Source organism: Epinephelus fuscoguttatus, linkage group LG4, assembly GCF_011397635.1.
Source record: "Epinephelus fuscoguttatus linkage group LG4, E.fuscoguttatus.final_Chr_v1".
NCBI lineage: Eukaryota > Metazoa > Chordata > Actinopteri > Perciformes > Serranidae > Epinephelus > Epinephelus fuscoguttatus.
Window position 1 is genome coordinate 22,686,838 of NC_064755.1, and position 24,789 is coordinate 22,711,626.

Genomic DNA, 24,789 nt, shown 5'->3' on the forward strand with positions numbered 1-24,789 from the left:
AGAGATTAGTAAGATTACTAAAACATCTTTATAGTCTCTGTGCGGCTGTGGTGCCATCTTCTGGTGGGGAAGCACAACAGCTTTGACTTAATTATACAGCAAGCAGGAGAGCTGGCTGAGACGATGCACATTTGCATTCAGAACACACAAACAGGGCGAATGCGACATTTAAAATATGAAATGACAACCAAACTCATAGATTAAAAAAAAAAACACATTTATTATAGTGACAGACATCATAAAACATTTCAAATATTTGCTGAAATTGGGTTTAACATTTAGCATATTGGATAAGATGACATGGAATTTATAGTAAATGTACATTATACAGGAAACATAAGACAGTACTGTACAACCTGTAGAATATAGCAGCTTGCAACCTCTTTCAGTGCACACACACACACACACTCTCACACATTTTCTCACTCATATACGGACATAATGCTGTTGTAATACAGAGCCATCGCAATCACTTACACTGCTAAAGGAGATGTGTTAATTTGTTTCAAGGGCCGTTCAGTGATCTCAGTGAAGCATCCGTTACAGACAATGCAGTTACAAAGACTGTCCCTTCTTTTCCATGACAAAGTTTGAAGTGACAGACTTTGTGACGCTAATATCCAGAGTGGATTGAAATTGGAGGTCTGCCAAGGTCTGAGTGTGGGGAGATGATAATTCATTCAGCTCAGGCTCAAACATACACGCACACACACTCTCTCCTTCTGCAGTCTTCTCTTTGCATACTGACACTACTGCAGAAAAACTTCCAAAAACAGATGCACACACACACAAGATGAATTAGCACATTGGAAATATTCGATTCTTTATAGAAAGAGCATGAATGTCACATTTTCTGCTTCTTTTTTTAAACGCTTTAACGCTGACCAGCCATACATTCCTCTCATCTACACAGAATGCAAAGAGCACATTCATATATACAGTCAGTGACTTCGCGATAACATTAAAATACTGAAAATGGAGTTCACTTTGGTGCTTCCGTACAGTGGACATCATTATGAGACGGAAACTTGGCTGAAAAGCTGAAATGTAGATAACACACTGTACATCGTTTATCTGCCTTCCACGACATTAATTTCTCTTGTCATAGATCTATAAGACCCAAATCACCTTTAGAGTGTCACAAATACACTCATTAAAATACTATGTACAGTAAGGACCACTCTATCTAATCCCCCTGGAGATGCGTGAAGCTTGACGAGAGTGCCCTTAACATTGCCCTACCACTGGATAGTTTTCTAAGTGGCCCATTGATGTACTCTACAAAGGGAGCTGCTGAACCACTGCACTTTGGTGTTCAAACATTCAAGTAATGCCAGGAATCAAGAGTATTCACATACACACATACCACTCTGGTGGATTTGCTACCAAAAGAAAAATCATGTAAAATGGATGAAACCAAATGTTTGCCTGGTCTGCTCCCAACTCAATCAAAAGAATCAGTTCAGGATGTGTTTAAATCACAGTGTTACCCCATGCATTCATCTGTTAAGAGTGCTCAGATCAGGCTCGAATTGATCTGCTGGCTGTGCAGGGTGGAACAACATAGAAACCAGGTGTCCTGAGTGCACAGCTGGAATTACAGAAGTAGAGGCTCTAGGTTTGATTTAGTCCCCCCTGGTTCTGTTTCATGCTCTACTGAGTCTCAGGGTTGGGGTAGTATTTGAAGACCTTGTAGATCCACTGTGTGTAGTAGGGCACATTGATGAAGATGCCAGGCTGGTTTGCCCGTGCACAGCCTCTGCCATGGACGCTCACTCCCACAATAACCCTGAGCTCTCCATCCTGACACACAAGAGGGCCGCCGTAATCCCTCTGCAAAAGAAGAAAGAGATAGCGCATTTATTGACGTCGCTTGTGGAGAAGTGGCCATCATCACTGTTCACATTTATGTCAGGGTTAAACGGAAGCAAAATGCATTTTTAAGCTCCCAGTGACAGACAGTACCATCAGTATTTGTGAACATGGACAGCTCTCCTCCGAAGCTGGAAACCACAAAACCAAAGCTTTGATCGCTGATGAAATTTAGTGCAACAGTCTCCAGCTGCTCTATTTACAACGGACTGAATACTAAGCCTACGGATTCAAAGAACATTTGTTTGAGATGTGGATCAAACTGAGCTTTGAAAGCTGTGTTGAACCAAGGCGCTAATATAGTTGAGAATTCACACTGAGAACAATTACTCTATCCAAAGGTCTAAAAGGCCTGTTCTTGTATACCAACAAGGATTGATCGCACCGTATGAATTCTAGTGTGGAGTTTTCCTTCTGATCTGTAAAACAGTTATTTGGCTTCATGTTTAAATGGTAAAACACCTCAGTGGGAAAAGAATATGAATAAGTAACAGTTTACCTCACACACTCCCTCATTCCTCCTGCCTCCTGCACAGATCTTGGTGTTGGTGATGTGGAGGTTCCCTCTGTGCATCTCTCTACACCTCGTATTACTGACAATGGGCAGGTCCACCGCCTTCAGTATGTCATCGTGGCCAGTGTCTGAAAGAATTAAAGGTTGCACTTTACTGAGTCTGTTCTGTTGTAGCATATGCATTACAAATGCAACCATTGTACTGTAGAACTGCTATGTTTTGGCATGATTTTGTTTGTACAGAAATTGTAGCATAGTTTAACTTTTATTAAAAACATCAATCTTCTGTGATCCTGTCTGTAAAGCAAGCCACCCAACAAGCACTTCTGAGCCAGAGTTGAGAAACATATGGCCTAAACAGTGACCAGTTATTTGAGAGAGGACTGTTACAGTATACTTTTGCACCTCCAGAATATACAGCATAATCCAGGAGAGATGCAATATATTGCAGACCTGGAGAGCAGATACAACAGCTTTAGTGAACACACAACATAGAATATCAGTACCTTTGGTCTCCCCCCATCCATACATTTTACATAATGTTCCTTCTGGAATGGAGCACCCAGCAATGGGTAGCTGAAGTGTATGGACATTATCTGCGGGAAGGGCAGGCCTGGAAGTATTAAATGAAAACAGAAAAGCATGAGCAACATCACACACACACACACACACACACACACACACACACACACACACATACATATCAATATATCTTTGAGATTATTTTTCCAGGCACTCACTTAGACAGCCTTACGAGGGCTAAACTGGAGCCCTCAGGACCACATCTCACATGAGCTATGCTGACTTCCTGTCTCTTGGACCAGTCAGGAGCGCCCTCTCGAATATCTGAGACTCCCAGCCACACCCGATACTCGCTGAGGTCTGGAACACTGAAGACAGAGTTAATGCTTAATAAAAGCATTCCACATTTATTACTCTCTACAAGCTCAGACTGACAAGGGCAGACAGTCACAACTGAGGAGAGTTAAGTACTTACGCTTGAATTAAAAGAAATATATATGAACTGAGCAAACAAATCTTACATTTAATACACTGAGGATATAAAAGCAAAATGCAGCAACAGTTAAAGGTTCAAGCAAAAGGAAATAAACAACATTAACAGACAGCGAGCGTTGAAGTTACCATGAGGAGAAGCACTGTCTGTCAGTGAGGACCCACTCCTCTCGTATTAGTGAACCTCCACACCAGTGCTGTGACCTGAAAAGAGACAAGAAAACAAATCAAGGAAGGCTGTGAAATACTGGACACAAACTAAAATTATCTTGCCACTGTTAGAAACTTAAGCACTAAAGTATATAAAATTTGAGGAGGGGGGGAAACAGCAGTACAATGAAAACCATCCATCCATTTTCATCCGCTTATGCGGGGCCAGGTCGCAGGGGCAGCAGGCCAAGCAAAGCACCCCAGACATCCCTCTCCCCAGCTACGCTTTCCAGCTCCTCCTAGGTGTTCCCAGGCCAGATGAGATATGTAATCCCTTCAGCATGTTCTTGGTCTACCCCAGGGCCTCCTACCAGTGGGACGTGCCCAGAACATCTCTAACGAGAGGCACACAGGCATCCTAATCACCGAACCACCTCAACTGATTCCTTCTGATATGAAGGAGCAGCAACTCTACTCCGAGCTACCTCAAGCTGTCCGTGCTTCTCACCCTATCTCTAAGGCTGAGCCCAGCCACCCCACAGAGGAAACTCATTTCAGCCACTTGTATCCATGATCTCATTTTTTCAGTCACTACCAAGAGCTCATGACCATAGATTACGGTTTGGGACGTAGATGGACCAGTAAATCAAAAGCTTTGCCTTCTGGCTCAGCTCCCTCTTCACCACCACGGACCGGCGCAGGGCCAGCATCACTGCATCCCAGGCTCCATTCTACCCTGACTTGTAAACAAGACCCTGAGATACTTCAACTTCCTCGCTTCAGGCAGAAACCCTCTTCCAACCCAGAGGGGCCACCAGTCTACAGGCTGAGAACCATGGTCTCAGATTTGGAGGTGCTGACTCTCATACCGACTGCTTCACACTCGGCTGCAAAATGCCCCAGTGCCTGCTGGAGGTCAAGGTGTAATGAATCCAACAGAACCACATCATCTGCAAAAAGCGGAGACGCAATTCTGAGGTTCCCAAACGGGACCCCTCTGTCCTTCCTCCTTCCTTTTCCTAACAATACAAACCTAACAATGCGATTTTAGTCCATAAAACCACATGACAAAATGTCACCTCAAACTTTACACATGAAGTAGTGCGAGACTTTGAGTGTGTATAATAAAATAAAGCATTTGCAGGGCAGACAGGGTATTTTAGAATTCTGACTTGAAGGACTATTTTGTTGCTGGCATTGTTAGGAAAAGAAGTGAGAGTTTTAGAAATTTCTATCTAAATTTCCATCTCTATTTGCGTGCGTGTGCTTCTAAGCCCTGTGGAAAGGCCTCTGAAACAGCATAGCAAACACAAAAATGAGAAGAAAAAACAATTCCACTGAATTTTTTTAAGAATTCAAGGGTGGTCTGGGCCGGATGGCCTACTGTTCTTCTCCAGTGGTGAAGGAAAATGTGCAGAATATTAAATGTGCCTCCGTACCCTTTCTGTATGCTGACCATCCAGCTGCCGTCTGATATGCCCACCGGATAACCTCCCACAATCCTGGTTCTTTTATGGACAAAACACCCCCCAGAGGACAGCTCACCTGGAGAAGCAGAAACACACAGACACACACACACAGACACACACCAATATTTTTATACATCTCATGTCATGGAATGCGTGTTTCACACATAAATATGCACGCACAGGCACGGCACACTGTAGTTAACAGTGACATATTGTTTACACTGTCACAACACAAGAGGCACTTGAGCTGCCTAATGATCCGCCATAATCATCATTATATATAAAACATGATGATGAGGCCATTCATTAAGGTAATTATTGAATGTGTTTATATAACACATGTCATTTAAACTGTATACGCCAAGAGATTGAGGGGTTCATCCTCTGTTCTTGAGTTATGTGCACAAGATCACGCACACACACACACACACACACACACACTGCTATACACCATATACACAGAAACAGATGCCACCATGACAACCTAATGTCCTGCGTTATGTGCCATGATGTACCATGATGGCTGGACATTAAAAGGACTCCAGGAGGTTCTGAAAACACTACTACTTGCCTTGGAGGCTATCAAAGACAGATCAGCAGCTGAGCCACTTGCAAACACAGACAGACAGACAAGTAGACGGAGACACTCACCCAGTGGAATGGTGTTCTGTGAAGCATCACCTGCAGAAAGTAGCGGAGACAAACAAGAGGTCAGGGAGTGTTAACTGATGCAAGATAAGAGGTGACCTCACACGCGGTTGCAAATTTTATAATGGCCGCCAGGGCCCTCGTGTTTGTCTGACATGTATTGATCATTTTTTTGAATCTGGAGGGCTTTAACTGTATGTAACAATCCTTAAAGGACCATACTACAGTTCAAACCCAAGATTAACTTTTTCAGATTTTTGTTAATATACTTCATCTTTAGTTCCAGGCCAGCAGTTGGTCTCCATTAATTTTCGTACAGTGTGAAAATAAATTAGCACACTCTCATAATCTCCTAATGTTGTGTAATCCATCAAAGTAAACATCAAGGTTCTACTAATTTGGTGTCAGCATTAAATTATTCTTGCATGCTCATGCAGATTACACACATGACTGCACTGCATTACCCCGTGACAGTAATGGAACTTCGACAAGGTAACAGCAGATAGAACATACTAAAATTTCTTAAACATAGCAGCATTGTTTGCAAAATTATTAGCTGTAATGTAAAGTATATTTGCACTGCAACTACGACTATGCCACCAATATAGAGCCATGATTGAAAACACGCACACACACATGCACACAGTCATGATGCCTCTGGCTCTTGGTCCATGTGGGAATAGTTAGAAGGAGCCCTCCCCTGTCTTCCTGATGAGTTGTGAATCTCCTCTGACACACACTGACCTGCAAGCGTAGACAGATCTACACACTGCAAACTAAGTGTGTATGTGTACGTGTGTGTATATGTGTGCATGAGACAGACATCCAGACGGAGTGCAAACAAATCTTCACTAACTTTGTCTCAGACCAAGAAGAATGGAAAACTTTCAATTTCACAGTGTCACAGACTACTTTCCCCAACTGTGTGTCTCTATGTGTGATTGTGTGCGGCTTGCATGTACACACCGTACGTGCACTCACATGGTTTAACATTGCAGTAGTCCCAGGGAATGGCAGAGTTGTTGGTGTAACACCAGGGACCATGTTTGTCTTTATCAGGGTTTCTGCAGTAGGTTCCCTCCAGGCTAGCCATCAGCATGCCACTGGACAAACACACAAACATAAAAGATCCAATAACTTATCTTTTATCAACATTCAGTAAGCCCAAAAGACAATTTTCAAAACAAAAGGAAGTTTTTTTCCCCCTTCAAGTAGATAATCCGGCTGTTGATGAAAGTAAAAAGGATTTGCTGGTGATTTATAACCATTAGTAAAAGCTGAACAAATTTTGCCAGATAGGATCTGGACTGTAAAAACTACGCAGCTGTGTAGGCTCCGTCCCTCTGGACAAGATAAGGAGGTGATTTGCAAAGGAATTACTCACTGAGACAGTATGTACCCACCTACATGCACATATCTAATACATGCTCATGCAGACATATCCCACACATGGAATATTCTCATAAGAATTTTAAAACCACAAACAAAACCCGTTCCCACACTGAATTCCTTGACCGATAAGGTGGAGAACTGGAAGGTAAAAGGGAGACACAGGAGAGGGATGCTGGGTACCAGTGTGCTGTGTTTCTCGCAGCTAGCATAACAGCCAGCTCTAGCTGTGACTCTCTAACCCTGACTTCTGACCCCTTAGCAGGAGCCAAGCGGTGGAGCTGATTGGCTTTGAAGTGTTCCTACAAAGGAGGGGTTTGGGGTCAGAGGTGAGGAGTGAAGTGTATATCCCCCAGCCAAGTTATCACTCGGAGTCATTCCTGCTGAGTTAGGTCATCTTCAGGGAAACACTTCTCTAGCCATTAGGAGATGCTGGAGAGGCGAGTCACGGCACCCGCAGGAGCCGTTTTCTCCTCTGAGGAACAGGAGGCCCGACTTGATCCGCTAACAACAATAAGACGTAACTAGAGGTCAATACTGGGGCGCCTCCCCGCACTAACCACCATGTCTCAGGTTCGCACACATGGTTCTTGAAAACACAGACACATTCCCCTGCACAGTGAGGCTGTCACGCACAAGCTTGTATCACAAAGAGCTAATTTCCCAAGAATTCTCTCTCGTGTTGAAGCCCATGAAATTTGCTTATTTTCTGCTCATTATCAGTGATTTCCTTTGATCCCACTGAGCTTTAAAAAAAAAAAAACGTTCTACACTATGTTGGACTCTCCCTGATGGGTTACATGTACTTGAGCTGTGTGACATCTTGATCTCTATTTTAGGCAGAGGCGCTTGTCTGCAGTTTATTGATGGTGCGGATCTGTTTTGTACATCTTTGAGGAGTTTGGGAAAGTTATTAGGTTAGAAAGTAGCAGGGATCCAGCCAGCTGACCTGTTGCTGTGGTTTCTCCAGGGACCACAGGGAAGGTTTGATCTAGTCCTTGACTGCTCTCCTTGGTAATTCTCCCCAAAGCCTTCATAGCAGTCTGTATTTGGACAAAAAAAAAGAAGTAAAACGAGACAGGCATACTTTATGTCTCTGCGAACAAACAGCTTTGAACAAAAAAACGTGCACAACAGGCGGTACTCAGCATTACAAAGCTTTTGTAAACCTTCATCACCACAACAATAGTTTTTTTGTGCAGTCTTTGTCATGCAGTGTTGTTGTACTCCAAACTATTAAAAAAAGACTAGTCAATTATATGCGGAGGAATAAAAATAACCATTAGTTTCTGATCTATCGTGGTTGTCATTGGATCTCAAATACAGAGAGCTGAGAACACAAAGAAGTCGTCTACAAAGATGCCTTAGAAACATGAGTCGTAAATAAGTTTTAGATGCTGTCTGTCACCCTGCGTCTCATTTCTATATGAGAACGTATTTAACCCTCCAGGGTAGACCACAACGCAACCTCAGAGGGGGTTTGTAATCCCAATGCAAGGCCACATACCCTCAAAGACATGTCGCTAAGATCCCTTGGGAAATATGCATTTGTGTACTCAGCCATAGATCTACATCTTTTACTTCCAAATCTCTTGCTACCCCAGAAAGACTCCCATCCAGCACTAATCCTTCCACTCCATCTTTCACTGTCCAGTGAGACCTGACGATCCTGAGCCGCTGTCAGAGTTTGTTTATGTGAGGCGAGGTGGTCAGTCCTTCCCACAGTCCTATAGGGCTACAGTACTCCGCAGGGATGGAGAAAACGTGGTTACAAGCCAGTGAGTGTGGTTACAGGGTCTCATGTGAACTTGTCCACAAAATATGAAAATGTGGACTTGTTCTGTATTCAGGATGTAGTGAAAATCAGCTTTCTCCTCGCTGTTTTTAGAATCAGATAAAGCTGTTGAGTCTCTCACCACTGACAGCCTTGTTTTGGGTGCCGCACTGAGGGATGTTGGTGCAGAACATTGTGCGCACTCTTGGGTCTGTAGTGAAGCACCACGGGAATTCCTGGCCATCTGGATTCCGACAGTAGTTTTCTCTCAGGTCCCTGGAACACAGAGAGAAAGTCATCCTGTAATCTGCTCGGATATAAGTGCATGCAGGTAGGTGAGTGAGTGAATGGTGTCTGACTCACTTGCAGGGGTAGGCTTGAGGTATGAATGTGTGGTTATGGGGATACTGAGAGTCCCAGCGTTGGCAGGTGAGTCCAGTAGGCACCACATCCACCATCCCTCTGTAATTCTCTCCTCTGCCCTGGTAACACTCGGTTGTTTCCACCTCATTATTTTCAGGTGGTGTTTCTGTTAAAAAGAGCAAAAATATGTTGAGGGGTGGGCATTTTTGTTCAAGGTAACATACAGCTTGTTTGTATTCCCTCAAATAACATGGGTGTGTACGCAGATGAAGGAAATAGTTTGGTGAAGAACTCATCATAGTTTTTCAGCCTTTCCTAGCAACCCAAGCTTATACAAGTTTCACAGTATAACAAAACAGTATAGTAATTAAGACTTTAGATCTTGTGGTTTTAGAGTTGAAACACGAAAGTTGTTTCAACATTACCCCCCCAGAAAAGCTTCATATTTCCACATTTGCTTATAATGCCGCTCTTTTCTCACACACGTTCACTCAATGGACTTTGAAGCACCGTTAAAACACTAATAAATGCAGAGAACAACACACTAAACAACAGGTAGCTAATCCCAGCTCAAATTTTCATGTGATTGCAGTACCCCGAGAACTTTTTTATTCTAGGGGTGGCCAGATGGGACCACTTAAAGTCTTGTGGAAGTCGAAAACCATGTCAATAAGAGAATTAAGGAATCACATACTAGGGCTGCCCCCTAAGAGTCAGAGATTCGAATCATCAGTTGGGGACCTCTAAGTCAACTGCGATTCTTGGAGACGAATCCATCCTCAGATTTAGCTGTAGAGTGGGCGCTCCTCATACACAGAGGAGGAGAAGAGACACTTTGCCTGGTCAGTTTTGTTTGATATCTAGTGTTGGCAAAAAATGTTGTGGCAAATTTACCATCCATCGTTAGCATAGTTAGCTTATTTGCTATAGTATGTGAATGTCACTGTCACACTGAATGTCCTGCTAAACCCCAGTCAAACTCTCAAACTCTAACTTTCATAAAAAGTAAGGAACAAATAGTCAAATATTTGTATTGAAAAGCCACATTTGATTCGACTGACATAATTCTCATTTGGGTACAGCCCATTTGCATACTGACATACTTTGGTTACCTACTTTACAGTTAATGTTACTAATTATCTTTTGTACATAGACTAATACCGGTACATTTAATATTTTGAATTCCAAGACAATCCTGTTTTAATAATGTGAAATGTATCTGCTTATGTTAGACGATGTTCCTCAAATGGGCTGGTTGTTCTTTGATGGTAAAGAACATTACATTTACTGGAAACATGTCAAGGCTGGGGAGACTTGTGGGTACCCAAGAAACCCATTTTCATTTAGATATCAGCTGTGGCTCCTTCAGCAGGATACTGAACACCAAATTGCTCCCGATGGCTGTTCCACTGGTGTGCGAGTGTGTGAATGTGACTCGTAGTGTTGTAGTGTAGTGTTTGATTAGTCAGATGATTAGAAAGGCGCTATACAAGTGCAGGTCCAGATCTTGAGGTGAGAGTTCAAGGGACCTCTTCAAACATGGCCATGCCAGTTGTTGCCTAACCACAATTTAGCCTAACTCTGAAGCATTATTTAGCCCCCCTATGCCAATATGGTTAATACCAATGGATGCCTTAGGTTGTCTAGTTCCACAAGAGCATGCTAAAGCAGACTCCAAACTCTCTCGCTCAATACTGGACCAATGTCAAAAACTGTTGTTCCCATTTGTCACTCAAACACAAAAACATGGCAAATAGGGTCCAGACTGAGAAATACCACAGTTACTCTTTAGGGATTGTCAGGGACAAAGGAAAGGGTGGGGGATGTGTGATAAGTCTAACGACCATATTCATTTGGTGAATTAATCATGTTGTTGATTTCCTCAGGTAGTCTAAATTGTAATTTCAGCATACAGGAATTTTGAGTACCAACACTCAAGTCAGCTCTCAGGAGCGCCACTGTGTGATTGCACCAAAATAGGACATTAATCAAAGATAACCTGACTTAGTAATTTCTGCTGCACAGAAAAGGCAAAGACAGATAAAAGCCAAATTAGTTTGAAATAGTGAATGGAGAGATGTGGGAGACTGTGAACTGCAGAGAAAGTTGGAGGTGAGTGAAGTTTGCAAGAGCGAGGCGAACTTCACATGAACTGTGGCACTGCACTGACACCTTGATGGACCGGACTATATATTATAGAATAAAATACTCTACATGACACATGGCACATTACACATTTTTCCATTTGCCTGCTCTTCTTTTATTATTTCTCCCACTCACACACGTGTTGTAGAAATCCCAACTCCGGTCGTAAAAATCACACAGGATTTTATCTCCCAGCTGTCAACACCAAATGGTCCAGGCTGTAACAGACAATTTGCTCTTATCAGGAGTGATGCCCGAATCAATTGGCCAAAAAATTCCAGTGTGTTCGCACCCTCGGGTCTTTAAGTGCTTCCATGAGGGTTGCGAATACTTCCCTTTATCTGGTTATAATCAGGTTGTTGTAGCACATGTACAAGCAATTACAAACAATAATGAATAGTAAAATGATTTAGCACTGAGGAAACAGTGTGACAGTGCTTTTGACAAGACGAATGGCTAAACAGCCTCAATGTGTTGGCCACCTGCTTTCCACAGAACAGCTCACTGTACGGATTAAGAAGACTCACAGTATAATGAGGCTGATATGGCCAAAATTGGAAAAACAAGTCAGGAAATCTTATCTGCTCCACTTTTCTTTAGAGAAGGGCTGCTCATTACGCACGAGTTGCAAAAGTTCATTAGCCTGAACATTGTGCACGATTGTATCCGACCATGTGCAACGCTGCAGATCTCCAAGACCCTAAAACAGACATTTTCTGTCCATACAATATGTCTAAAAATAGATATGCACCAGTTGTGACAGTAAACAAAAGAGCAGGCCTTGACAAAAGAACACGTTGTCTCTCTGTCTCTTGCTCCCTCCACTCTGCCTTGTTTTGATTAAGACTAACTGGGTCGTAAACTTGGTCTGTTCCCAACAAACTCCCATATCAGAAAGAGAGTCAGAGAGAGACACACAGAGAGTGCAGGAGGGGGAGACAGTTTTTAGAGGGAGAAAAACAGGGGGGGAACAGTGAATCACTAGGTCCACATGGAGGAGTGCCATCTAGTAAACATGGTGCCAGGACGGCTGATGATTCTAGCAGGCAAACAGGCCAGTCGCAGACCCAGGAGAAAGAAGCTGAGCCCAACAATAACACCAGAGCTCTCTCTGTTTTATGTTCTCGAGGACCACAGTGGCTGTCTCAGTGACTCGTCACTGATTGTAGGTCAGCTAAGAGCGTGCAGTATCTGCTGGTGTATTACTAAGTATAGACACCCGAAACACAAAGCCAGATGTGACACACACACCTAGCTCTTACACATTAATCACACTGCTTATGGTTGGTCTTTGAGGTGTAATGAAAATGATCTGCTTGTAGTGTGTGTGACCCTGGTGTTGTGTCTGAATGTGTAACAGGAGGTTAATGTGGAGCGGTAACTGAGCCCAGTGCAGTTTGACCACCACACATAAGAGCTGGCATAGAACAATAAACAGCAGCCCAGTGGCGCAGGGGAAAAAAAACATTCTTGCTATTAGAGAAGACATAACAGAGAGCCAAACCAAAGAGGGGAACTCTGTGTGTGCATGTGTGTGTGTGTATTCTATAATATAAGCCAACGTGGGGGTAAAGGAGTGGTAAAATGAAAGGTACAGGAAGCTGTAAATTCTGGTGCCGTCAGTCACACTTCGTTGGCCTGCACGGCACACAAACACACCCACGCACATAGATTTCCACTTAACATGCATGACATTCAACCACACACAAACAAACATGCACACATGCTTACCACAAACTTTGATGTTGCAATACTCCCAGGGTGTGTTTGGGTCCGTGGTAAAACACCAGGGTCTTTGGCGTCCGTCTGGGTTTCTACAATAGTTATCATCCAGGCCCTTGTCCGGGTACCTAACACAAAACATGCGGTATAAGAATTTTAATGTATCGACAAAAGGGATATGAGTGAAAACAACTATCACACTGGTGCATGACCCTTAGTGCAGCTCTCAGACTTGAAGCTAAGTTGCACAAAACACTAATTGCCACGTTTCTGAAAGCCCAGAGGTACCTGAAAAGAGAATCATATTTTCATTTTCCTTCTGAATCCTTAGGAGAACAGAGCAAAAGTGGAGAGACAATTCACTCTTGCACGCAACTGAGGCATAAATAACTGGAATGGTGCAAGGACTCCATCTGTGAATCTGTTCAGAGCTCAGGGGAGTGAGGAAGATAATAGGCTGCACCACTACAGGTGTTCTACAGTAAGTCATCCCAAAGTCCCGCATCCCTCCAGGCCTCCAGCCTCCAGGCGTGCAGTATCAGGCTGTGGGACCCTCTCATTACATTAGTGCTATGAACAGTCTGGGACCTCGTTTACACAAACACTGGGATGATTAAGGATGTGTTAACGAGTCCCCACTAATCCAGACCACCTGCCATCCGACTAGCTGGAACATTCTCCTGACATGGACGCGCGCGCACTTAGCAGACATGCACATACACAAGCAATTAGGGAATATACTTATGCAGCCTGAAATATATGGCCTCTCTATAATAGGTATAAGCTTATCTCATGGCTGGGCGTGAGTCTGCTTTATAATCTATGGAGAACTTAAAGGAATTTGGACCAATTATAAATGAGTGAAGAGTTTTCCCAGCAAAGTGTTGCTAAAAACATACAATTACACACTGAATTCTGATAGCATTCCTTCAGGGAAAGGCACACTGGCTGACTTTAAATCACTCCAGAGTTGGTGCACCAAAACCACATGAAATTATTGTGTGAACTTATTATTACATGAAGTGTTCTCATGCTTTTTGCCGTACATTTTATGCATCCATGTGTGTGGGCTTAAGTGTGATTGAGCACGCACAGTTTGGTGTGACGCTAAGTGATGCAGATGTGTGTGTGTGTGTGTGTGTGTGTGTGTGTGTGTGTCTCACCTCTTGGGGTGGTACAGGTGTTTGTGTGGATCATCCAGGTCCCAGCGCTGGCATTCCTTTCCACTTTCTGTGTGGTCCATGGGTCCTCTGTAATCTTCCCCATTACAGTTCATACACTCAACTATGCAGCAAAGACACACACATACACATGTACATGCAGACACACACACCCACAAACACACAGAGCAACAGATTAGAGGAACACAGAATCAAACTACCAAAAATTCACTTAGCAAAACAGAAACATAGAGAGCACAGATTGAAAATCAATCATGATACTTTTAGTGGCACTGCTATGGCTTGTTGAAGCAATAAACGTGGACATAGTGGATCATCAAATATAACTTTGAAGAAGTATTTCACTGCTGGGAAGATGCTTCTTTCATAAAACTATGATGCTGATGCAGTAGAAAGACGCAACTACACTTGAAATTGGTGCTAAATGACCAGAGGAAAAAAATCAGAGAAAAAGGGCTGTGGCATTTGCTATTGCTCTAGAGGTGGAAAAACCTACAACTACCAGAATGCACTGTGCCGCACCGGACCAATAAATTCTCCCACTAGTGCGGGATATAATGTGGGCTTGGCCATGGCAAATTACAGCTTAATGGTAAGCTAAAATATGTTTCTGAGAACATTTTCAACGAGACATGTTGTTTTTTATAGGATCCATTTTTGCAATACAGGAAACAGTATGGTGCCTACTTTTTGTTCATATATTCTTGTATTACAGCTAAACAGTGCACTAAAATATGTTTCGAAAGACATTTTAGGTGAGAAATAGGCAATACAGTAACAGTATCTTGGCTTATATTTGATCAGCACTGCCTAGTTTTACTACCCTGGAAATCCAGAGATCTCGCGAGAGCCCAATTTGAATTTGCTGGGCGAGTCATTCTGGCAATCAGTAATGATGCTCATTACCCATGCCCATGAAACCGAGCTGCACCAATCACATCGGTGTATCTGATATAGGCGGGCCAGAGGCGAGCTAAACAGATGACGACAGCGCTGCGATGACGAAGTCCGGAATCAGTCAGTAAACATTACAAGATGGCTACGGATGAACACCAGTTGTTTGAAACTACTTTGGCCGCTACAATGAACGAGTTAGACCTGGCTTTTTCTCTAAAAGAGGAACAGGAGACGGCGCTCGAATCTTTCCTTTGCAAGAAGGATGTTTTTGCTGTTTTGCCAACCGGATATGGCAAGAGTCTAATCCACCAGTTAGCTCCACTGGTAGCTAAGCGTATACGTCACCCCGTGTATTGTTCTGATTGGTGGTAGTGTTATCCAATTGCGTGCAGCGATATTTACAAATGCATCCTTGGTGCCGCCCCTCGAGTTGGGCCATTTTCATTACTCATAGCCAGACCCTAAATCTTTCTAGATGTGGGTCTGGATTTCCAGGCTATAGTTTTACAGTTTGATCCGAGTTTGGTCTGAGTTTAAGAGAGAGGGGCCAGGTTCTCTCTGGATCTGCTTCTATACGCTTCGTGTTTGTGGTGGCGGGAATACAAAAATGCCGATGTATCATCTATCGTTTGAGCAAGAGCCCTAGAGCCAGCGAGAGATGAGCAGGGAGATCTGGGCACTGGCAGGATATAGGGAAGTTTACTATGGCTCATTTACACATATAACACACATTACATTGTATTATGATACACAGCCGGTTGAAAATTGGCAAAATATCCCCCAAAAGAAGTTGCAAGCACAGAATGCAGATAAATCATGGTACTTTTCGAAGTGTAGCTTTGTGTCGACAAAGCAATAAACTTGGACAGAGTGGATCATCAAATTTAATCACATCATTTTCTGCCCCAAAGTGCTTATCCAATAAAACCTTTTATAAAGTCTTAATAGATCTCCCTGAAGTTCAGACATTATACACATACACTTAACGTATAGGTCACCCTAATGACATCGATGATGTCTTTGATGTAGAGAAGGCACCCCTTTTTGCATGTTGACTCGTACACAGTCTAGTGTAAACAACAGAGAGCACGCAGATTAGAACCAGATGTTTATGAGTCCGCCGCTGTCATGATAGAGCACTTTTAATACCGCTGGCTGCATGCGCATGTGTATTTGCGCACGCCATGCTTTCGTGTCCGTGTGTATGTTTCCTATTAGGACCAGCTAATTTCTAGAGAAACCCTTCCAGTCATTTTTGTCTGAACGAGCGCATGCTCTTTATCAAAAATATAACGTCATTATCTGTGTTGTACAACTTATGATAACCCAGGGGGACACCACATGTGAGCTGGAGAGCAAGAAGGGTTCCCATCCCGTCTTATCGAGCCACAGCCTGGTTCTTCATTAAGGTGATCCAATGTCATACATGCACAGGAAACAACCCGCCTGACAGCAAGAATCCCCGGGGATTAGATAAGAGAGGTCATTATCATCCCTTTCTTCGGCGAGACATCAGCATCTGACAGTAATATTGTGTGATGTAACGTAGAGGCTGAAACACCGGTGGGAAAGTGTTTTTCTGTCATCACGAGTTTTACTTAGACAGACCCATAACTCGCACTCAGCAGTTACATTCTGCGTGTGCCACAGGGATGGATGAAATAGCTAACAATTTATCTATAGGAGACGACAGGGGATTAATATCCTCTAACATTCCAACGCCAGCCTCTTTAGGTTCAAACCATTTACAAAAGCTGAGGCTGATGGAATGAGAGGGGACAGCATAAACTGAACCACACACCTGGAAACGGCTGCAGCTGGCCTCAGCAAATAAAGAAAATCTGTGCCCCACGCACACAAACGCACACACACAGATGTAGAACACAGTTAGAGCCAGCGTTGCTTATTCCAAGGCACTGTGTGATTGCCTAATTTACCGCAGCACATTTCAGACCATGAAGCCTGAATTGGTGAGGCAATTTGCAATGTGGAATGGACATTATTTTAAGAGAAATGTCCGCTCAGACTCATACAGTACAGACATATTTTGTGTGTGTGTGTAGCCTACCCTGTGAACACTGCGGTATGCCACACTCCTGGTGTCTGAGGTGTGGCCGGGGGTCTGTGGTAAAGCACCATGGGCCGACGGTGGAGTTGTCTGGGTTGCGACAGAAGTTTTCTCTGAGGTCCTTCTTCCTGAACCTCTTAGACATGAATCTGTCAGGAGCAGAGCCGCAGTTACACAAACAGACACATGTACCAAGAACGGTTGCCAAGTGTTTCAGCTGGCATGCAGAGCAACTTCTTTTGAAAAACACCCAAGGTCGCAGTTTCTGTTTTCTTTTATTCATCCCTGGCAGAATGACGAATCCTCCACTTATTTATAAGTGGGCTGCTGTTTGACTCTGATAGCTGAAACTTGCCTGTAAACACCTCCACCGAAAATTAACAAGTGTACCAGTAATTGATGGCAAAGCTGGAGGGTCAAGCACTCGATGACATGGTGTTATTAATAAGAGAAAACAAATTAATATGTAGAGGCAATGTTAGTTTTCCATGAGGCTGGTTCTGAAAGTAGTGTAAACACACTGACAAATGACTCATATCTTCTGCATCAGGGAAGCACATGGTGACCGTGGTCACCAGTTGCGATGATGGACACAGTGTGGTCTTTGAGTCAAGCTGTGTTTTTCCACATGATGATGAAAAGATAAAGCTCTGAAGTAGTCTTTTAGTGGTAATGACAGTTACAGAAATGAGAAGGCCTTTGCTGGGCAGTCAAAACGGAGGAGAAATCTTTCACTGATAAAAATGCAATTTGTTCGTGTGTGTGTGCGTGTGTGTGTGTGTGTGTGTGTGTGTGTGTGTGTGTGTCAGAGTTTCCCAAGCCTGTAAGCTGACTGATAAAACATACAAAGCGCCTGGGTTTAATTACCTGATCTACAGACATTAATAGCAGCCTGATAAAGCAGGTTCACTGGAGGTACAAACGTATGCTGCCCTCTTTGATTCGTCTACTGCGGCGACATCTCACTACAAAGCCTTTCAAAGTCATTTAATACCTCTGAGTAGTGGGGAGTGGAGACAGAAGGAGGTAGCATGCGGTTCAAAGATAATGAAGGTCTAAGATGAGGTGTACATGTTGTTTCTCTGATGGTTATTAATATCTGGCAAGTCTTAAACTTTGTTCTTATTTTACTGGTATGTTCTCCTCAGTGTTTTTCAACATTGTCCCTTCACTTGACTCAAAATATTGCAGTCTTTTTTTAATTTAAACATAGATGATGTGAAAAGATAACATACTGCAAGTCATTTGTCTCATATTCTCATGTTTTAGAAACCATGATGGTGTTAATTTTCCACTTAAAGGATTCGTGTGTAGGATTTAAGTCTCATCTAGCGGTGAGGATTGCAGAATCCAACAAGCTGAAACTTTTCCCGTGTGCCAAGCGTGCCAACTCCCCAGATAAGATTCCTTCAGTGTGTTCATTGTTCAGGAGGTTTTTACGGTGAGCCAATTATCCACAGAGGTCCCTTCTTCTCCAAAACAAACAAATCAGGTGAATTAAACCCGCAAAAAAACTGAATAAAGCAGTTTCAAGTTATAAATCAGTGTTTCTCTGATGTTGTTTGGCTCACTGCAGATTGGCTGTTAGCTCAGCATCTCCTAATGTGTGCTCCCCTTTTTTTCTCTGGTAACTTAAGATCCAAATGCTCAGGAGATTTTTTACCAGGAGCCGAATTATCCGCAGAGGTCTCTTCCTCTCCAAAACAAACGAATCAGGTGATTTAAACTGGTAAAAGCACTGATTAAAGCAGTTTCAAGTTACAAATCATTGTTTTTCCGATGCTGTTTGGCTCATTGCAGATGGGCCGTTTGCCCAGCATCTGCTAATATGCGCTCTCTTTTTTTCTGTGATAACTTAAGATCCAGATGCTCAAGAGATTTTTATCGGGAGCTGAATTATGCACAGAGGTCTCTTCCTCTCCAAAACAAAGGGATCAGGTGATTTAAACTGGTAAAAACACTGAATGAAGTAGTTTCACATTACAAATCAGTGTTTTTCCAATGTTGTTTGGCTCACTGCAGATTGGCTGTTAGCTCAGCATCTGCTAATGTGTGCTCCCCCTTTTTCCCCCGATTACTCAAGACACAAATGCTCAGGAGATTTTTTACCAGGAGCTGAATTATCCGCAGAGGACTCTGCCTTTCCAGAACTATTGGACCAGCGATTAAAAACCTGTCAAAACACTGAATAAAGCAGTTCTGTGTTGAACGATCAGTGTTTTTCCCACACTGCTCATCAGAGAGGCTGAGTACAGTGGCTAACACGAAAACACAAATGGCCCTATCTAGACCAAGTGTTGATTTGTCTGTTCAGTCTTCAGAAACATGTTGTTGCAACCTATTAGACTCCATGGATGAGGACCCGCTCTCTTTGTGGTTATAAACGGCTTATTTTGAGACAACAAAAACTCATATTTTCAGTTGATTATACACTAAAGAAAACATACTTATTATGTTATATTCCACTTCTGCCAATATATCCCCCTACATCCTACACACTGGACCTTTAAAAGAAACTACATCTACAGTAGCCTTAATATGAGACTAAATACTTTGTTGGACATTTTGTAAAGGATAAATGCAGTTATCTTGTAGCTTACCAGGCAATTAGTGCTAACTTTCATAATCCTATAGAAGGTATTGTTTCGCTTGCAACGTTTGTCTTTAAACTCCACTTAATTGGCCCCTTCTCTATGCTGCATCAGAAAGTAAGCCTGCATATTGAAAAAAGAGCTTTATCTGGGAATTTAGCTGGGGATGTACCTAAAGCTTAACCAAAAGCTGCATATTAGATATGATCCTAATCCCAGAAAAACATACCCACACATGCGCGCACACACACCTAGATAAACAGTAGGGGCGCAGCAGGAAATGATCTGTGACTCTGTAAAGCGTTACAATGAGGTCAGATCTGATGAATGACTGCTCCCAGGAGCCTAATCAACCCCTAATATATCATACTCATATACACACAGCCTCTAGCCTCTAGCTACTAGCTAATTGCATCAGTAACAGTAAGAAGTGGCTTTAACACTACTTTGTTTGACACTGTGGTGAAAATCAGATTCTTACTTGTGTTCATGAGGAATAGGAGAGGCCCAAGCCTGGCACAGGATCCCGCTCACTGTCACCGACCTCCGCCCCCTGTAGTTCTGACCTGTACCCACAATGCACTCCCTCACATAGTCTGAAAGAAAGAGGGGATGGGGAGAGACGGGGAGACAAGTTGACAGCGAAAAAGACAGCGAGTGAGTGGGACGAGCCAACAACCTGATCACTGTGTTGTGTACACAGAGCCAGTATGGATGATGAAGAAAACAGACAGAAGGAGATGTTCAGCTATAATGCAGAGCTTAACAAGGACGTGACAATGCCAAAAGCCAAATCTGTTTTCCTAATCTTCTGCAAAACATTTGGATCCAGTAAAATAGGCTACACAGCTTGCATGTTCACTGTTGTGGTCAGTCAGAGTCAAGTGGGATGGGGGTTTCCGTCGTTTACACAAACTTAATGACAGAAAATGAACCATAATGTGCTACGACACAATAAACACGACAATGGTCCTTGCCCTTCCTTGTCTGGATCTAGAGAAATGGCATCATGACGAAGCTACAAACACTTTGAAAATGGGTATTTATAAAGTTATAAAAGTATCCTGCATATTCTAAAACAAGGAGTGAACTAAAGCTTACTGCTGATTGGAAGTGACACTATGCTTTGCAGTTTTCTGATATATTTCCAGATATGGTGACAGAAGAAGACGTCACTTTAGTATCAGCCGCTAAAAAGGAAAGTTGGAACAGCAGAGGGCACCTTTCTTTTGATAGAGTTGGTAGTTGAAGTCCTGTTGGCTCTGAACTCCTGGTGAGTTCTTGTCGAACGACAGCCACTGGCATTTCCTGTTTTTATGATCATAGAGAAACGCTCTGGAGAATAAAGAGGAAAGGAAGGGGAGAAAACGAGAGTGGGGTAAGAGTGAAGTAAATGTCGAGGCTGTTAACACAGCTGTTACATGGGTATGCTAAGCAGTTAAGAGGCCTGCCGAACCAGACAGACAACAATGCATTACACAGGTGGAACACATAATTAAGCAACTTGAGGAACAGTACTCTTTGTGCACTAATTCATTGACAATGTGACAGAGTTACTTTATTATGTTACACAAAAAACCTGCAGCTAAGAGTGTGAAGCCACAGTGTAAGAGCAAACATACCTGCAGCTGAAGGGAAGTCTTCTGTTGCGGCTGCAGGCTTTTGCACACTTGGCCGTGCTGACCCTCTTGCTTTTGGTCAGGTGGGAGGCATCTGGAGACAGGACAACCAGCCGTATCCCCTCAGTCTTCTGGTAGTCCTGGAGCGCATTTCTCTTGCCCTCTGATACACAATTAAACAACATGTCCATGACCTTCAGCAGTGTTTAAACCTAGTCTTGCACCACGAGGTCGACAGCACTGATTACAAGCCTTGGTGTCATCATTACAACAGATACTCCTGTCTAATTTATGGTTTGTTTTATCAATAAAAGGAATACAAGGAACATTGAACTGTAAGATGCTACAAGATTTTTTATTATAACAACATATATGCATATTATAATAACAAAACCGGTTGTTTTTAGAGAGACAAAGTGACATTTCAAGCTGTGATTGTGCCGCCAAAACCAGGCATTTGAAGCCCATTACCAAGTGGTTTTTGTTCCCAAACGTACACACAGATTTCCACAAAGTTTCAACATTATTATTACTATCATTATTATTGTAATCAACCCAAAGCCCTCTCTGTGTCTGGTAGACAGTGTGTATAATCAGCTAATGATCCCACTCACACTGAGAACACTGTGCAACACCATACAGTTTGTCAATTAGTCCTATTTAACTGATATTAATCTACAGGACTTAATAGGATGCACAGTCATTTATCACTGCCCCCCCATAAAAACCAAGGCTGCCACAAAATCAGAGAGCCAGTTATACATTTACATTTAGACAGAAAACTCGTTTCTCCTCCTCCCACCCATCTCAACTCTCTGCCTATATGCACTCCAGTCGATTCAAGAGCTTTTATCATGAGGAAAAAAAAACTTAATCATGTGGTGTTTCTGTCAGAAGGGTGCTTGAAAAGCTGTCTATTCTTGGAAGTCATGTAAACAGCATAAAGGCAGCTGGTGTTACAGATTCAGGATTTGGGTGCTGGTGATGCAACCTGAGGATCATGCACAGAGGACCGGACCAGGCATCATGTTTGTCCGATCCTCAACTTGAGTTAACCGTGTCGGCAGTTTCAGTGTCTTAGAGGGAGCAATGAGCCGCACAATCGCGCTCTGCTGTGACTACAGGATGACTCAAGCACTAATTTGATTTTAATAAGGGTCATTTTGTGGGACGGTGGGTTGCGTCTGTTCACTTTACCATAGCGTGTATTTATCCCGCGATCCATTGAGATAATGCGTGTCTTACAGTAATGCGTCCCTATGCGGTGTAATGCGCTCTGGCACAGAGCGGGCGCAATACAGCAAGAGTTGGGATTTAAAAGCCCCTGTGTGATCGTCAGTGATGGCAAAAACATTTTTCATATTTCTTCCAGAAACTTAAGAAATGTTCTCAAGACTGATAATCACTTTTAGCACTGTCTTCTTAGAATTAGATGCGCAAAATAACCGATACAAACATCACAATGAACAAAACACTAACCGATATATTATTATCTGAATATTACGCACACCAGATGATGGTTAAGTTGCGTTATTAAAGATATCTTAACTGTTTTGCACAGAGCACAAACCAACGCGTTCAGACACCAGCTCCAGCTCCAGCGCAGTGGCGGGCGTCATGGAGAGAAAAATGGTTTTCGCCAAACTTACCAGAACAAGAAATGATGAAGAGTCCGATAATGAGCTTGTAAATCCACATCGCCACGTCACGCACAACAACACTTTCAAAGAACCAAGTGTGGGAAAACAAACGCTGCTTGCTGTGCTGTCAGACTGCGACCAGGAGATGTTGCTTCCACCACTGCACAGATGATGCGTCTCCTCTCTAAGTACTTCCTCGCTTCCCTCCCTCCCTCCCTCCCTCTCTCCCTCCCTCTCTCCTTCTCTCCTTCCCTCCCTCCCTCTCTGTGCGTACGACTTTATCTCCCTCTCCCTCTCTCTCGCCTCATCTCTTTCTCCTTGCAATTAAGTGTTTTTGGATTGGCCTGAATGGCACAAACAATACAGCAGTGACAGTGCTGAATATGTCAGGTTTCATGCCCTGATCTTTATGTCACTGTGTGAGTGTGTGTGTGTGTGTGTGTGTGTGTGTGTGTGTGTGTGTGTGTGTGTCATTAGGGTATAACCACGTGTTACCATTTGTTCCCACTCAATAATCAAGACTTCCTATTTTTTAAAAAAATATGACATTATCAGCATATTTTGGTTCTTTTTCTTTCAGTTTCTTTGCTGAACTTTGTCCCCCACCATCCTGTCTTCTCATTTAAAGCAGTGGTTCCCAACTGGTGGGTTGTGGTCCAAAAGTCGGTCGCAGGTCCTTTCCGATTGGACCGCAAGTTACTTGCAAATGTGTAGTTTGTAAAAACATTTTACTTTCCAGCACAGAGCCTTTATTTTAAAATGCCATTTCCTGCTGTAGAGGTAGCGACTAATGGACAGCTACTTACAAAAGGACAGTGAACTAGCGTGACGACACAACACATGCTCACTCCGACCTTGACATTTATTGACATTTGGGTCATGGACTTTCCACGCCTGCTTATAATGTGCAAGGTACCCCGGGTGTGTTGGTTGTTAGCATTCGGGAACACCATGTCAAGTTCCGCCTGTTACGTGCATTGTCTTCTTTCAAGATACACTTCCGTTTTTAGAGGAAATTTAACGTTTACATACAGTTCCTTTCAAAATAAAAGCAGTACATTGGTACAGCACCCCAAATTGAAGTTTTATTCCTTCAACAACAAACACACATGGTTGGGTCTAGGAAAAAAAAGAACAGGGTTTGGCTTTAGAATCTTACGTGAACTCCGCCCTCTCAGGTGGAAGTCGTGGTTTGTTGGACCCATCCACTTCTTGCGGTGTTTCCACCTGACGCAGCTGGGCGCCGGTAGACCATAATGGCAACCGGCTGGGTATCACGCTGACGTTAAAGGATGCCTTTTTCCGTTGGTTTCTGACGCCGCAAGTCACTGCCCAAGCACCGGATTTCGACGACAGGACAGCAAACTAGCTTGACGACATGGCCAAAAGCAAGTATGTCACCGAATGTGGAATGTGGACCCTGTGACTGGACCAGCTGGGAACCACTGACTTGGAGAACCTATAAAACAGCATGCCATGTAAATATACAAATAAAGGTCCTCCTCAGAATGTGCAGGAATGTGTATTTATTGAGTAAATTCCTCAGTGAGATTTAAAACTCCCATGAAGCATGATGATGTCTGACAGAAACACACTATAAATCCCTGCTGAAAAACTGAAGCAATATAATAATAATTGTATTTATTCAACAGATTCTGTGTCCGTCCCTCCCTGTCACACAGCAGCATCAATCATCTTCTTGTATCTTGTTTTTCCCCCCCAAGATAACCGAG

The 24,789-nt window shown here is 43.1% G+C and overlaps 1 protein-coding gene across 1 annotated transcript; it reads right to left on the reverse strand.

Annotated features, from left to right (window-relative positions):
- Nucleotides 1-219: 219 nt before the first annotated feature.
- Nucleotides 220-23,239, reverse strand: LOC125887218 (hepatocyte growth factor). Its single transcript, XM_049573881.1, has 18 exons — nt 23,066-23,239; nt 21,420-21,579; nt 21,020-21,132; nt 20,279-20,393; nt 17,207-17,355; nt 14,224-14,344; nt 13,070-13,188; nt 9,194-9,359; nt 8,973-9,106; nt 8,006-8,099; nt 6,649-6,770; nt 5,671-5,700; nt 4,990-5,095; nt 3,530-3,604; nt 3,127-3,276; nt 2,893-2,999; nt 2,372-2,514; nt 220-1,833 (listed from the first exon to the last, which is right to left on the reverse strand). Exons 1-18 carry the CDS (start codon nt 23,112-23,114, stop codon nt 1,654-1,656), a joined length of 2,133 nt encoding a protein of 710 aa, XP_049429838.1. The 5' UTR covers nt 23,115-23,239; the 3' UTR covers nt 220-1,653.
- Nucleotides 23,240-24,789: the final 1,550 nt, after the last annotated feature.